Source organism: Eumetopias jubatus, unplaced genomic scaffold (assembly GCF_037043125.1).
Source record: "Eumetopias jubatus isolate StellerSeaLion01/CBP00866 unplaced genomic scaffold, mEumJub1_p1.0 scaffold_8, whole genome shotgun sequence".
Classification (NCBI taxonomy): domain Eukaryota; kingdom Metazoa; phylum Chordata; class Mammalia; order Carnivora; family Otariidae; genus Eumetopias; species Eumetopias jubatus.
The window spans coordinates 22,855,377-22,869,148 of record NW_028274814.1 but is presented as its reverse complement, the minus strand read 5'-3'; the positions used below and the strand labels follow the sequence as shown (position 1 = coordinate 22,869,148).

The window sequence follows — 13,772 nt, the reverse complement described above, 5'->3', positions numbered from 1 at the left end:
AATACTTAAAAGCGGTACAGGCAGTAGTTGCAAATCCCGGGTCCCCACTGGTGCGCTGTGGGGCCTTGAGCGAGTTACTTCTCTGTAAACAGAGGACACTAGCAGCTACCTACTAAGGCTGTCCTAAGAATGAAGTAGGAAACTAGGTCAAGTTCCTGAGACTGATTACCAGATAACTGGTAGCCACTATTTATCATTATCATTACTTTCTACCCGTATTGAGAAGCTAGACAAGAAACGAAATGTAAAGAAAAAAGTGACAACACGAATGTCATTACTCGTTTATACACACAAACATGGGAATTCAAAGTAACAACGTGAACACCTCGAATTGATAAGTCAAATGCTTCTGAAAACATGCTACATAAGTTTCCTTTCCATTTTTATTGGGGCACAGAGGAATTCGATACTGCCCATCATCCCAGAAATTTAGGACTGGAAGGAACAGAGAGAAAACAGAACCTCAACTCTGCTTCATCAGTTCGGCAACTGAATTCACGAATCCATTCCCTATTCTCTGCTTCTCCTCTACGCTCGGCACCGCTGTCACTGTGAGGGCATCTACGCCGGGGGGCAGGGGGGGACAGAGGTACTGGCAGAGCCACAGCGCCCTGGGACCCCAGGGACACAGCTGAAAGCGTGCTGCTGCAGGAGGAGGAGCTGCCGTGACCCCACGACCCCATCTAACGTAGTGTTTCCCCCCTAGTCCTCAGTCTTTCCTTGTCTCTCCTGCAAGTCAACATTTAAAATGCATTTCTGCCAGGAACACACGGGACCTCGACTGGTGATCTAGGACCCCAAACCAGGTACCAGCAGAAGGGGGTCTGCAGTACCGGCCCGATCTGGCTCCTGGCCTGTTCTTCCAGCCAAGACTGTGATTTTTCACATGTTTAAGGAATTGGTGCCAAGGGAGGAGGGGCAATGCAGCCGAGACTGAACGTGGCCCGCAAAGCCTAAAATGTTTCCCGGCTGGCCGACCCCTGCCAGAGACAAGCCCTCCCGCCCCAGTACCTGTTCTGTTCAGCCTCGCCATGTTCATCATTGCCTCCTGGTACGCCAACTCAACGTCTTCTTGAGTGACCACTAGTTTGATCTTATTCCATTTTTCAGGCTAGTACCAGGAACAGAGGTTAGGAGGAAAAGGGGAAAAATGTGATTAATCTAACCACTAGAAGAAAAAGAGTGTATTTTGGGGGGGTCACCTTCTGGGGGTTTCGTTTATCTAATTTTGTACACAAAGTTACGTTTTCTTTCGCTTCCTGTGACTTGTGTTTTTGGTGCCCCGTCAGATGCTGAATCATGCCATCTGTTCTGTTCCTGACCACCCCCTCTTCTGTGGTCCAGTCGTGCAGTTTCCTGGCCACGTAAACCTGGCAGGACACTGGGCCACCGTGCGGCTTCCCCCCACGGCTGGACGCGGCTCACACCGGGAATGGCTGCCGACATACTCTGCTGCTCCTCCCCATCTCCTCTAACAAGCTGAAAGCTTGCACTGTCATACAATCACATTTTTACCGACGTGACCTAAATTCTGCCTCAAGCCATCTCGATGGACACACGAGGGTGAAAACAGCTTTGACTGCACGCACCCTGAGGACAGCCTGGGGTGACCACAGAGGTGGTCACAAAAGTCAGGAGAAAAGAAGCTTCCCTTTTTCCGCAGTCTGATTTTCCAAGACTCTAGCATCATGATACTATCATCCTGCTCCATGAGTGGCCACCATCCAGGCATTCTTTTTCTTTTTCTTTTTTAATAATACCCAACAATCTACTACCCAATGCAGTAACTGAAGTCCAGCCATGTGCTCTTCCCTTAACCCACAGCTCCCCATATCTCCCCCAGAGCCAGTAACTATTCCAAAGTTTATATTCATTCTTCTCCTGCCGTACAAAATACATATTCTTGTACATACAGATGCCAAAATAATTTACTCTCTGGTTGCCTCTGACCTTTATGAAAGGGTATTATGCAGTTATGTAATCTTTGGATCTTCCTTTTCTCAATTCTGAGCATTAAAAAAAAAAAGTAAGGGTAGTGTCAGGTTGTGAGTAGGGAGAAGGATCCCAAACCCCTCATCTTTGAGGACCCTCTGCCTCACCTGCCTTCTTTCAGCAACCTTGCTAAGTTACTCAGACCTGGCCCTTTGCATGAAGAGGCACCGTGGATTCCTGGCCAGTCGTGGCCTTCCAATGTGACTTACAGGTCATCATACCTGATGGGAGGTCTCCCCTCATCACTGGATGGAAGGGAAAAGTAACTCAAGGATGTGGCTTAGAGATTTTCTCTACTCTGCCGTATCGAGGAAGATATATCTGGTTGATCAATAACATAAAAATTTTTATTCTTTTTCAACTCTTTCTCAAGAATGGTAGTTCAGATGACAGTGGCAGAAATTAAAAGCACCAAGATACCTAAGAGTATGCCATAACCGTATTAATTTTTGAATTGTTATGGCAAGGAGAAGAACCCTAAATGAAGTGTGATCATAGCTCAGCGGAAAAGTGACTCAGGATAAATATCTTCATATTCTAGAGGCTTTCTGCACAAGGTAATTACTTCTCAAAATGTTGGAGTTACTAATTAGTTTAAAAAGACAACACAACCAAACAAAACAACTGAAAACCTCATGAATAGAATAATTTAAATTGTCAACAACCCTGCCTGTATTTATACCCCCAAACACTACACTTTCCGTACATTCTCCTATGATTTCTTTTAGTGATGCTTAAGATACGAAAGATAAAGCACTCCATACATGGTACTGATTTAATAAAAGAAAACAGACAGTCCCTAAAATTTGTGAAGGACATGGCTGATATTCCACTCCGGGGTAGTGGAAATGAAGGAGCTCAGTTCTGGAAGACAGGGTGAAGCCACGGGGACGACCTAGATGTGAAACGTGCAAACAAGTCTGAGGGGCAGGGCTTGCTTACGGATGAGGAGCGGCGCTCACTCCAAAGCAGACACGTCTTCTCGAGAAAGCGTACTCCACAACAAGCACACCAAGGAGACACTCACAGGACCCCGTGTGCAGAGTGAACGCCCCGATCTCCACACCCACCAACAAAAACGACCCCAGTCCCGCCAACGTGCTATCCACCCCGCCCCCATGGCAGGCGGCGCTCCACTCACAATGTCCAGCCACTGGTGCACAGCCACGGCCACCTGTGTCCCCAGGGGCTTCGTCAGCACAAGCACGTCCCCCGGCACTGCGTTATCTGGCCTGAAGAAAAGAACAAGGCAGTTGAGTGTAATCAAAGACATAAACTCACTACCAATAGAACAGGAGAAAGAAAAGGCTGGTCCAAGTGCACGTGTGTTTGCAAAACACTTAAAATTTAAGCCAACCACCACCAGGGCAGTAGAACCTTCCTTGGAATTGTTACTGAGGCCATTGCTGGAGCAGAAACACTGAAAGAAGTGAAGGGTCTGCCAGTTACCTTCAGGATCGCCCACACCCCCAAGGAGTGGACAAAGAAGGAGACCACAGCCTTCAAAGGCAAAGGCCTCATCGGGCCACGCTCGTGTGTAATTCTCAGTACAGACCCACCATGGTTCAGGGGCAACAAGACTCCTGACACCAAGACCGTTTCTCACCATCACTCATGAGATAGAGACCCGTGGGATGTGGCTCCAACCTGCGGGTTTAATGTTTTGGTGATTTCATCAAAGTTCTCAAATTCAAACTGACCAACACTAAGTTCCCTACTTGGCACCCAGATAGACTCCTTGGTTGTTCCCTGTCTTAAAGACAGAAGGCCAACACTAAAAACACAAAGGCCGACCCCCCAAGCGAAACCCCTATCACATTGCGCCCTCACTGCGGGGCATGGCCAGCCCTCGTGTCTTTCTTGCGTCGGTTCACGCTGTCCACCCAGCCGCTCTGCCCTCCAACAGTAGAGGACTATGTCACCCATGCCGATCACCAAGCCAGGGGCACAGACTTAAAATCAACCACTAGCTCCCCAGTTCATCCCGTGATCTCTGTATCCACTGTTCGCTTTGAAAAATGTTCATGTGGTAACGGTATGTAAGAAACTTTCCTTTTCCAAAAAGTAAGCCTTGAGACATGAATGTCTTTCAGGTGTGACTCAGCCGCACCTTGGCGCTGGTATGTTCTTGGACAGCACTGGTCATGTGCCAGCCACAAGCATTACGACTCACAACTACCGGGTGATGTTCAAGTTCATAGGCACTACTGGATGAAATATAACGACATGTGCACGCTCATTCCTGTTTTACAAACCAAACATACATGCTGTTGACCAAAAAATCCACTGAAGCTTGTTTTATTATGTTTTCCTAATTTTTGCAATTGCTTAAGTTCTTTTTCTACTGAAAAGCTGAAATGCGGGAGGCAGATGGACCCACGATCCTCTGTGCAGAAGCCTGAGAACGAAAAACATAAAACACAGGAAAACAAAACTCTGGTGTAAGTAAAATGCAAGACCCTTCACATGAAAGCTATCAGACAATGTCTCTAAAAGGAGCTCCCATCAATTAAAAAAATGGGCAAAAGACAAGAATATATAAAAATATGCTCAACTTTCCTCACAAAGGAGTAAGGTTTAAGCCACCAAACAGACTGGCAAAGAACTGAGAGGCTTGTGTGCGCACTGTGTTGGTGGGGGGGGGGGGGGGCGTGGCAGTCTTGTTCACTGCTGGCCAAGCCTCTACGCAGGGCAATCTGGAGAAATCTATCATGACTCTGCACATATATTTGACCTAGCCATTCTATTTTGAAAAATTTCTTACCAAGAGTTACGCATATACAAAATCATCTACGTGTAATGGTTACATGATGAAGTACTATTTGTAATGTCAAAATAATGGAATAACCTAAATGTGAATAGTAAATTGGCTCAAACTTGGTAAAAGTAGTTCCCTTGTCCAGGAAAGGAAACTGGTGACAAGGACGGGGGGACTCTGCACTGTAGATTTTTCTCTAACGTTTGAACACCGAATCATGTGAGCACACTGCCTGTTAGCACCTGCTCACTGAAAAAAGCCAAACAGGGATGCCTGGGTGGCTTGGTCGGCCCCACGTCAGGCTCCCTGCTCTGCTTCTCCCTCTGCCCCTCCCCGCCCCACTCGTGTGCAGGCTCTCATGAATAAATAAAATCTTTTTTTTTTTTAAAGGTAAACAAATGGAGCTTCTACTTCCTTCAGAAAATAGGACATTTTCTTTTCTTAAAAAGACATCAAACATGTAAAGTTAACTTCTTTAAGACAGAATCTTTCAAAGAAAAAAAGAGAGAGAGAGACAGAGAGACTCTTTCCCAAAGATCTAGAAATGGCCAGAAAGCACATGAACAGAGGCTCGTACGATTAGCTACCAGAGAAATGCCAATTTCACACCGGGACATGGATCACCTCACACCTGCTAGGCTGGCTATACCAAACGTGCACACAAGTCTCGAGGACTAGTGAGGATGCGGACACTGGCGTTCTCCTATGTTGCTGTTTTGGATGTGAAATGGAGGCACTGTTGGAAACCAGGGTGATGGTGGCTCAAGCTACAGTTACCATGTGACCCGGTAATTCTTAGGTACATCACACCATGGGAAATGCAATGTATGTTCACAAAAACTTGCACACAAAAGTTCACAGCAGCATCATCTGTTAACAGGTGGAAACAACCCAAAGGTCCATCAACTGTGAACACGTGAACACACGCTGGTCTCTCACACCACAGACTGTCATTCAGCCGTAAAAAGGCACGAAGCAGGGACAACATGCCAAAACACAGAGTCTGAAAACGTCACACCAACTGAAAGAAGCCAGACACAAAATATTGATGTATCCTAGGATTCCATTTATCAGAAATGTTGAAAATGGGCAACTTCACAAGATGGAAAGTAGATTAGCGGTTTCCAGGACGCAGGGAGAAGGGAGTTGGGAGTGACTGCTTACAGATACAGGGTTTCTTTTTGGAGTGATCGAAATGTTCTGGAATTGGACAATGGTGATGGCTGCACAACCTTGTTAATACTAAAAACCAGTGAAGTGTATACTTTAAAAAGCTGAATTTCATGGGGTGCCAGGCACAGTCAGTTAAGCGTCTGACTCTGGTTTGGGCTCAGGCCCCACGTCGGGCTCTGGGCTCGGCATGAGTCTGCTTGTCCCCCTCCCTCCCCCTCTGCCTCTGCCTCTGCTCTAATAAATAGATAATTATTTTTTTAAAAAGTTGAATTTAATGTGATGTGAAATTTTGTTATATGAATTGTACTTCAATAAAAAAACCCCAAAATTAAAAAAAATTAGGAATAAAGTACTGTTTTGTTCCACAAAATGATGAACCTTAAAAATATCATGCTACTATTGGGTGCAGTGAAAGGCAGAATGGGAGCCAGGGGAACACGGAGTGACAGTGAGGGGGATAGGTTTCCAGCTGGGGTGACGGAATGTTCTACAGTCATCTCTGGAGATGGCTACATAACTCTGTGCAACACCACCAATGGGATGCGAATTCCTATTTCAATACATCTTTACTAAAAAACGAAAAAGAAAGTGAGAACCAGGCCAGGCGATGGGAAACAAAATCCACTTACATGATAAATTCATTGGGCTGGCAGACAGTCGTGGCCACTCCTCCCAGAACAATCCAGGGGTTTAACACCGTCTGGCCACCAGTCACAGACGTCCCTGCCTCCTCTGCTGCGTCCTTAAAACCCTGTATAATTAAGGGCATCACTTTGTCCCTTTCCTAGGGTTGAAATGAACACAAATGAAAAGTCACATAAAATTCAGTTCAGAACCCAGAAAAGAGAATCTACGCTTAGTGTCATAAAGAAGATCATAAAACCCTGGAAGGGCTCCTGCGGTTTACAGCCAGGGCTGGGGATCAGAGGAAGGAGGCGGCAAGGGCTGACGCTGCAGCCATTTTATCAGGAGTCGGAAGGCGCTCTAGGTTACAATGTGAACGGAGCCCAGACAACACAGAATTAAAAACTGGAATTTGACTGGCTCCACAGATCTGCCCTCCAGCATCTGAGGGGCCAGCTCTTTCAGGGGTCCTTAAGAGTTCCAGCGCCCTCCTCCAGATGCTGTGTGGAAGCCATGACCAGCTAATTTCTACGAGGCGCAGCAAACCTCTTTCGGGGGCACAGAAACAGGTACCTTTCAAAAAGAATCTAATGGAAATCATCCCTGAGTCAAAGGACAGGGGCTGGTGGCAAGGCCATGGACACGGCTGTGTGAGCACGTGCCTGCACGGGGCACCCCGCTGCGTCACTTCCCCGCGGTGTCACCCCCAACAGCAGTGGCGTGCGCCCGGGGTCTGTAAGGCTAGGCCTGGGCCACAGGCCTGGTGCGGAGCTGCTAGGACTGAGGCCTCAACTTTAGTAAAGCAAACAAACATGCCTGTCTTGGCTTCGGTCTACCTGGAAGAGAGAAGGGGAAGCAGGTGGTGGAAATGAGAACAAGAATAGGTCAGAGTCTCTATTTTAATTCACGGATAGTTGCCAAAAAATAAACGGGGAGCCCGACAGAAGAGGAGAGCCGTGCAGCGTGGGTGCCTCCTGTTACGGACGGGGTGGGGGGACAAAGGGCAAACCAGTCAAGTGACACCAGCAAGAAAGCAGACTACTTACCCTGTCGGTCATTTTATTACTGATTCCGAGGAGCATCAGCATATTGTCGCATTCCGTGACCCCCATGGCATAGAGGTCACTGAGGACGTTGGCACATGCTATCCTGCCCTGGAAGAGAGGGGGGACGTGAGAGAGGACAATGGGGGACTTTCCGTGTGTGCCTACAGAGCACCTCCCAGGACAACTCGGGGACTTTCCAGGGACGTGGTCCCCGCTTTCTGTGTCCTTTACTTCATCACACAACCACGAGGCCATTCCTTCACTGTTTCTCAGACACTCCTGTGACCACCTCTTCTTTCTTGTGCAGAACACAGAATTTCTGTGTTCTTTCCCATTCTGAATATCGGGAGAAGCCTGCAATGTATTTAGATGGGGGAACCGGGGTTGGGAGCAGATGCTGAGCCGAGCAAGGCTGGAGCTAATGGGTCTGGGAGGAGAGCTTATGGAATGAAGAAGTTGGAAGACAACGGTCTTCTAAAGCAAACTTGGGAAACAGCCACGTATTCTAAACAGATTCTAAAAATATGTTCACTTTATTGGTTATAGAGAAGATGATTTTTATAACACAGGGAGGGAGAAATTTTGGTAGCTTCTTTTCAAGGCTGTAGAAGATAAACAGGAAAAACATTTTGCTTGAGAAATCAAAAAAATAGAAGAGAGAAAAAACATCTAGGCCTGAAGTCAGACTGTTTTCTAAAGCACGTAAAAAGCATTTCCAGTGAACTATATTATTTTGTAAGAAACTTTTTAACTCAACAGAAATATGATAAAGATTTTTTTTTTTTAATATCCACTGGAGATTTTTTAAATATTAAGTTGTCGGGGGTACCTGGCTGGCTCAGTTGGTGCAGCTAGTGACTCTTGATCTCGGGGTTGTAAGTTCAAGCCCCATGTTGGGTGTAGAGATTACTTAAAATAAAATCTTAAAAACAAAACAAAACAGGGGCGGGTGCCTAGGTGGCTCAGTTGTTAAGCATCTGCCTTCCGCTCGGGTCATGATCTCAGGGTCCTGGGATCGAGCCCCGCATCGGGCTCCCTGCTCTGCGGGGAGCCTGCTTCTCCCTCTCCCGCTCCCCCTGCTTGTGTTCCCTCTCTCGCTGTGTCTCTCTGTCAAATAAATAAATAAATAAATAAAATCTTTAAAACAACAACAACAAAAAAAAACAATGGGCGCCTAGGTGGCTTAGTGGTTGAGCATCAGACTCTTCATTTTAGCTCAGGTCGTGATCTGAGGGTCGTGAGATCAAGCCCCATGTCGGGCTCCATCCGCGCTGGGCACAGAGCCTGCTTGAGATTCTCTCTCTCTCCCCCTGCTCCCCAACCCCCGCTCTGAAAAATAAATAAAAAATAAATATAAGTTGTCATTTCTAGATAGTAAAGGAGAAAATGACAAATTGTTCTTCTGACATATTCTAATCAACTCCCAAGTATGATCATTTCAGCAGCTGGCTCAGTACTCGCTAAGGTTTTCTTAGGACTTCCTGGCAGAATGGCAGTGAGCTCGGAAGTGACAACAGCAGGGGCAACAGGGCTTTTGCAATTCGGAGGTGCCTGCCACTTGGGGCTGTAGCCATGTTCTGTCCCCTCTCTGATGCTTTTAAGAGATGCTGGCTAGAGGCACCTGGTTGGCTACGTCGTGATCCCGGGGTCTGGGATGGAGTCCTGCATCGGGCTCCTTGTTCAGCAGGGAGCCTGCTTCTCCCTCTATCTGCTGTCCCCCTGGCTTGTGCTCTATGTCAAATAAATAAATAAAATCTTAAAAAAAAAGAGAGAGAGAGAGATGCTGGCTAAAGGCTAAATTCTGGTCCTAGCCGCCTCTGCCACCTGGTCAGATGGGGCACCTGTGGTCTCTCAGGAGTATTGCTCCAGAGGAGAGAACAGAAGTGCAGGGGCCAGTCAGGTTTCTAGTCAACTATCTGCTTGTCACTGGCACCTGAGAGGTGACCTTCCACCTCCCCGCACTAAGCTGTCTCGGGGCCCAAGTCCCTATGCGTGTGGCTTGAGTTCAGTGCCCTGGCACACAGGGAGGCCCATTTCTTAACAGCATGATGCTCCCCGTTTCTCCATCGGCTCCTCGTCTGGTAGGGGGTTAAAGTCGGGCAGACCAGGAGGTTGCTGGCGTAGCCATGCACTGGGCAATTTGGAAGTAGATCTAGGCAGGGCCGTGATCAGTAGCCAGGAACTTAACACCGCAGATCAGATATGCATTCTACATGGTGACACATGACACACTGAGGTGCCTAGTGACCAGAGTTGGAATCGACAGTCAAGTAGCTTAACTGTGGTGAGACGCTAAGCTGTTTATTTCTGGAAGGAAACACCTAGCATCAGTCCTGCTACCGAGTGTGGTAACACCTCGTAGCCTCAAACACAGGAATGTGGAGTTTACAAATGTCAGAGGAAGAAGGAAAGAAGAAAACTAAGCACGTCCGTCAACAGATGTGCTGAGGACACAACAGGCGCTTGCGCCCAGACACACCCGCAGGTACAGGAGCAGCAGAGGGGCTCCCCGTGCCTGCCCCCACTGCCTTCCGTCCGGTACCGAGCCTGAGCAGGGCAGACCCAATGGCTGCGAGTGCAGAAGGCAGGGCAGCGCTGGCGGGATGCTGACAACTGGCGTGTCAGGAAAGCCAAGTCCCCAGCCCCAAACCCAACCAACAAGCAGTTCCGGATGTAAACACACACCCGGGTCAAACTCACCATCATGTAAGGGTCATCGACGATAGGATAGATGTAATCCGTGGTTTGAACCAGAGAGAGACCGCCATGCCTCAAAGGAATGACGCAAGTATCCATTCCAATGCCTATAAAGATGAAAGTCGTCAGCGTCCAAAAACCAAAAGGAAAAGCCATTTCATTTTATACCATCAGTGTTGCGAATAGGAGCGGTTTCGTGCACGATGCTTATGGAGCACTGAGCCCTGCCAACAAAGCAATGTGTTTCCTATCAAGACCGTAAGTGAAATAAACGTGAAACATAACTGGCTTAAGATGGAAAGTGAGAATAAAATTTGTTAGTCATGAAGACTCAACTTCAATACCGTACAATTTTTAGACTTTAATGATGCCTCCAAAGGAAATTTTTCCTTTGTATTACTGTATCATGTGGCTGGCACCACAGAAAATTCCTTTAAAGATGAGAAAGCGTTAACGGAACTTGGGTTGTCTTAGCTACAGTTACTTTTCGAGTAGATCTTTAGGCGTTATTCTGTTTTCCCCAATAAAAGTCTGTAAGATCTTTTATACATATAAGTGTTATTATTACTTCTCCATTTTAGTCAAAAATGAAAATGAAAATGGGGAGGGCGCCTGGCTGGCTCAGTCAGTGGAGCGTGCGACTCTTGATCTGGGGGTCGTGAGTTCGATCCCCATGTTGGGTGTAGAGATTACTTAAAAATAAATAAATAAGCTTAAGTGAGAGTGAGAAAGGGCGGGAGGGAGGGAGAGAGAGAGGAAGGAAAGAAGGACAAAGTTGGAACAAGTATTCGTTTCCACTCAAGCTTGGACAGACACCGTGGCATCTGTGGGATCTGGTATGTAGGTTACCAAAAGTGTTTTTTAAGAGGAAACTTTAAAATTCCACGTTATTTCTCTTGCGGAAAACTTGTAAATGTCACCTATACTGGCACGCTATCAAGCCTGCAGGCAATAGTTCAATTTATTAAAAATCGTTTCTAAACATTTAGAAAGATAATATGGACAACGGATGGTCCAATTAGAAATAATTCCCTTTTCCTGAAATTGGTTTAGAAACAGTCAAAACTAAGCTACTATAGACAACATTTCTTTGGAAATCACCTGTAATGGGGACATATTCAAATTCAGACTGGCCCTCCCACCAAGCAAGCTGAATAGAGTGCTTTCCCTCATCTCTCTCGAAAGGATACCCACCTGCCCCCTTATGAGGATTTCAACTGGGCAGCACAAGAGCTGAAGGTGGAGAAAAAAAATCAGGATAAAATACCAAAGGAAGCAAGTGGATGGCACCCTCGTAATTCAGAATTGCAAACGGAACAAGAATAAATCATATTTGCGTCACACTGAGGCGAATGTCTGAGCACCTTTCATATTCTGCTTGAGTAAAACTGCTGCAGTGTAACGATCTCAGCACCACAACGGCAAAATACCCACGAGAGGCCGCATCACAGAGGCACCTTATTTTCCCAGGCCTTGATCCATTATTACTAAAGCAAAAATAAAAATCGAGGTTAATAAAAAGTCACAGACTTTGTGAAGGCGGGCTGATTTTCCACCACACAAGATGGCAAGGCAGTGTCCGGATGGCAAGTCTCACGGGTGTGTGACAATGAAGCACACTGCCCAGGTCATGAGGGTCCATGTGCATCAGGTGGGAACACGTGTGATAATTCATCTAAATGACATATGTGCACACCTCCCAGAAACTTCACCTGACAACTGCTTTTGAGCACTTAAGTGGAAATGGCAAGAACCACAATTTTACTCATCCTGAGTCTCCCTAAATTGACCCAACAGGTCATTCTGAGGATATTACTGTTTGCTTCAAGAAAGAGCGAAATACAGTTTTCTTTGGGGTTTTCATGTATAAACCACAGGACTCCTGAAGGAAACCAGACATAGCTGCTGAATGTTAGCTTTAAATGTTTCTCATCAGGGCGCCTGGGTGGCTCAGTCGGTTAAGCATCTGCCTTTGGCTCAGGTCATAATCCCAGGGTTCTGGGATGGAGTCCCGCTTCAGGCTCCTTGCTCAGTGGGGAGCCTGCTTTTCCCTCTCCCTGTGCCCCTCCCTCTGTTCATGCTCTGTCTCTCTCTCAACCAAATAAATAAATCTTTTTGTTAAAAAAATGTTTCTATTCTGGTTAATCCAAATTTGAATTAAATAAATTTGATTTGTGAAGGATTTAATTTCTATTTATATGTATTATCAGAGCATTTTAACTGATGACTCTTGAGCATGTTTACCAAAAAACCCAACATTTCATTAGCAATATTTTATATCAATTATGTGTTTAAATGAGGTTTTTAGGATTAAGTAAAATATGTTAGAATTAATTTCACCCAATGCTCTAGGAAATTTGAAATTACACGTGTGGCTCACATGGTATTTCTCTCGTACAGCATTGGTCCATAGTGACTGGGGGAGAGAGGGCCTATCTGAGATGAGCCACTGGCCTTAAAAAACCAGAGGATCAAGTTGAGAGCGAGGGACAGTCCAGGGAGAGGACAGGTGGTAACAGACGAAAATACCACGGCGGGGGGGCGGGGGGAGCCTCAAATACCAGACCAAGCAGTGTTATATTTAATTACCAGTGGGTGGTGGGGAATTCTGGGTTTTCAGCAAGACTGAAACCATCCATCAAGCAGAAGAACCCAATGATCATACTACCACCACTTGCTGGCAGTGATCAATACTTGATATAGCTCTTATGTCTCAGGCAAGAAACACTTATTTTAACATTTCTTTAGTGAGAATACATCTAATCAACACATGTACATTTAACAACTGTCACCATCTTAGGATCCAGGAAATGCCACTCGTTTAGAGTTTAAACACATTGGTGTGTATATATCATGTGTCTATCTGGGTAAAGATACACACCCGTAATTTCTGATACTTCCAACACTTAGAAACAGTAAGTATGATTATCTCATTCCCAAGATTGGGACACTGTCGCTCAGATTAACATTAGTGACTCGTTAATGACTGTGTCCAGACAAGAATCTAGATCTGATTCCAAAGCGAAGTTTTGGCTATCTAGATGTTACCACTTCGGGACGAGGTTTAATACTATGCTTCCTTCAGCACCCACTTGCTTGTAACCTGGGGTCCTTCTGCCCCTGGAGAATGCCAGGAATGCTCAATTTTATGAGTGGGCCTTTTTCTGGGAAAGGTTCACGGCTTCCAAATGCTTCCCCAAAGCCCTAGGTGACTATACTCCTTTGCACTAGTATTCTTCTAACAGCTTTTTTCTGCCTCTCCACTTACTGTCCCCATCTGTCTCTCCCCTTTGCCACTGCTAGGTTGTACCTTGCAGCCCCTATTCTCACTGCAAACATGTTGGACTTAGAAACCGGGTGACAAACGGTATGGTGCGGGGAGGAATCAGAAAACATGGACTCCAGGTCCTGACCCTCGCCAAGTGACACGGGATGGGTTACCCGGCCTTCCTGTGCATCATGGGGCAGAGGGAAGAGCAATG

At 46.3% G+C, this 13,772-nt stretch overlaps 1 protein-coding gene across 4 annotated transcripts in view; it reads right to left on the bottom strand.

Annotated features, from left to right (window-relative positions):
- Positions 1–13,772, bottom strand: part of SEPHS1 (selenophosphate synthetase 1) — a 30,314-nt gene that overhangs the window by 12,011 nt on the left and 4,531 nt on the right. For all 4 annotated transcript variants that reach the window (XM_088025807.1, XM_088025806.1, XM_088025809.1 and 1 more), the window contains exons 3-7: positions 10,294–10,397; positions 7,594–7,701; positions 6,553–6,707; positions 3,134–3,224; positions 1,012–1,111 (exon numbers count right to left, since the gene is read on the bottom strand). In XM_088025807.1, the coding sequence (XP_087881933.1) occupies positions 1,012–1,111; positions 3,134–3,224; positions 6,553–6,707; positions 7,594–7,701; positions 10,294–10,397 (558 nt within the window). The remainder of the gene's footprint in view (positions 1–1,011; positions 1,112–3,133; positions 3,225–6,552; positions 6,708–7,593; positions 7,702–10,293; positions 10,398–13,772) is intronic.